The sequence below is a fragment of the Crocuta crocuta genome, unplaced genomic scaffold (genome assembly GCF_008692635.1).
Source record: "Crocuta crocuta isolate KB4526 unplaced genomic scaffold, BGI_CrCroc_1.0 scaffold660, whole genome shotgun sequence".
Classification (NCBI taxonomy): domain Eukaryota; kingdom Metazoa; phylum Chordata; class Mammalia; order Carnivora; family Hyaenidae; genus Crocuta; species Crocuta crocuta.
In genome coordinates, this window is record NW_027531886.1 from 176,927 (window position 1) to 177,319 (window position 393).

Genomic DNA, 393 nt, shown 5'->3' on the forward strand with positions numbered 1-393 from the left:
CCTGGCCTCATTGGGCAAGAGGTCTCCGCCTCACGGCCGGAGGCGGGGCTTCTTCGTGCTAAAAAGCGGGGCCCGGCGGCCACTCGGGCAAGTTGCGCTAGTCGCAGTCTGGTGAAGCTTTTCCGTCACTTGCAGAGGTTCGCCGGGTCATGGTGCCAGCCTGACTGAGAAAAGGACGCTCCCGGGAGACGAATGAGGAACCACCTCCTCCTGCTGTTCAAGTACAGGGGCCTGGTCCGCAAAGGGAAGAAAAGCAAAAGACGAAAATGGCTAAATTCGTGATCCGCCCGGCCACCGCCGCCGACTGCAGTGACATCTTGCGGCTGATCAAGGTAGCGGGAGGCCCGAGCTCTTCCTGGGGCGAGGGGTGGGAGGTGGGGAGCGGCTCCGGCA

The 393-nt window shown here is 62.8% G+C and overlaps 1 protein-coding gene across 1 annotated transcript in view; it reads left to right on the forward strand.

Moving 5' to 3' along the window:
• Positions 1-70: 70 nt before the first annotated feature.
• SAT1 (spermidine/spermine N1-acetyltransferase 1) overlaps positions 71-393 on the forward strand; it is a 3,010-nt gene continuing 2,687 nt past the window's right edge. The window contains exon 1 of the mRNA XM_077773139.1: positions 71-332. Within this exon, the coding sequence (XP_077629265.1) occupies positions 267-332 (66 nt within the window). The 5' untranslated portion in view covers positions 71-266. The remainder of the gene's footprint in view (positions 333-393) is intronic.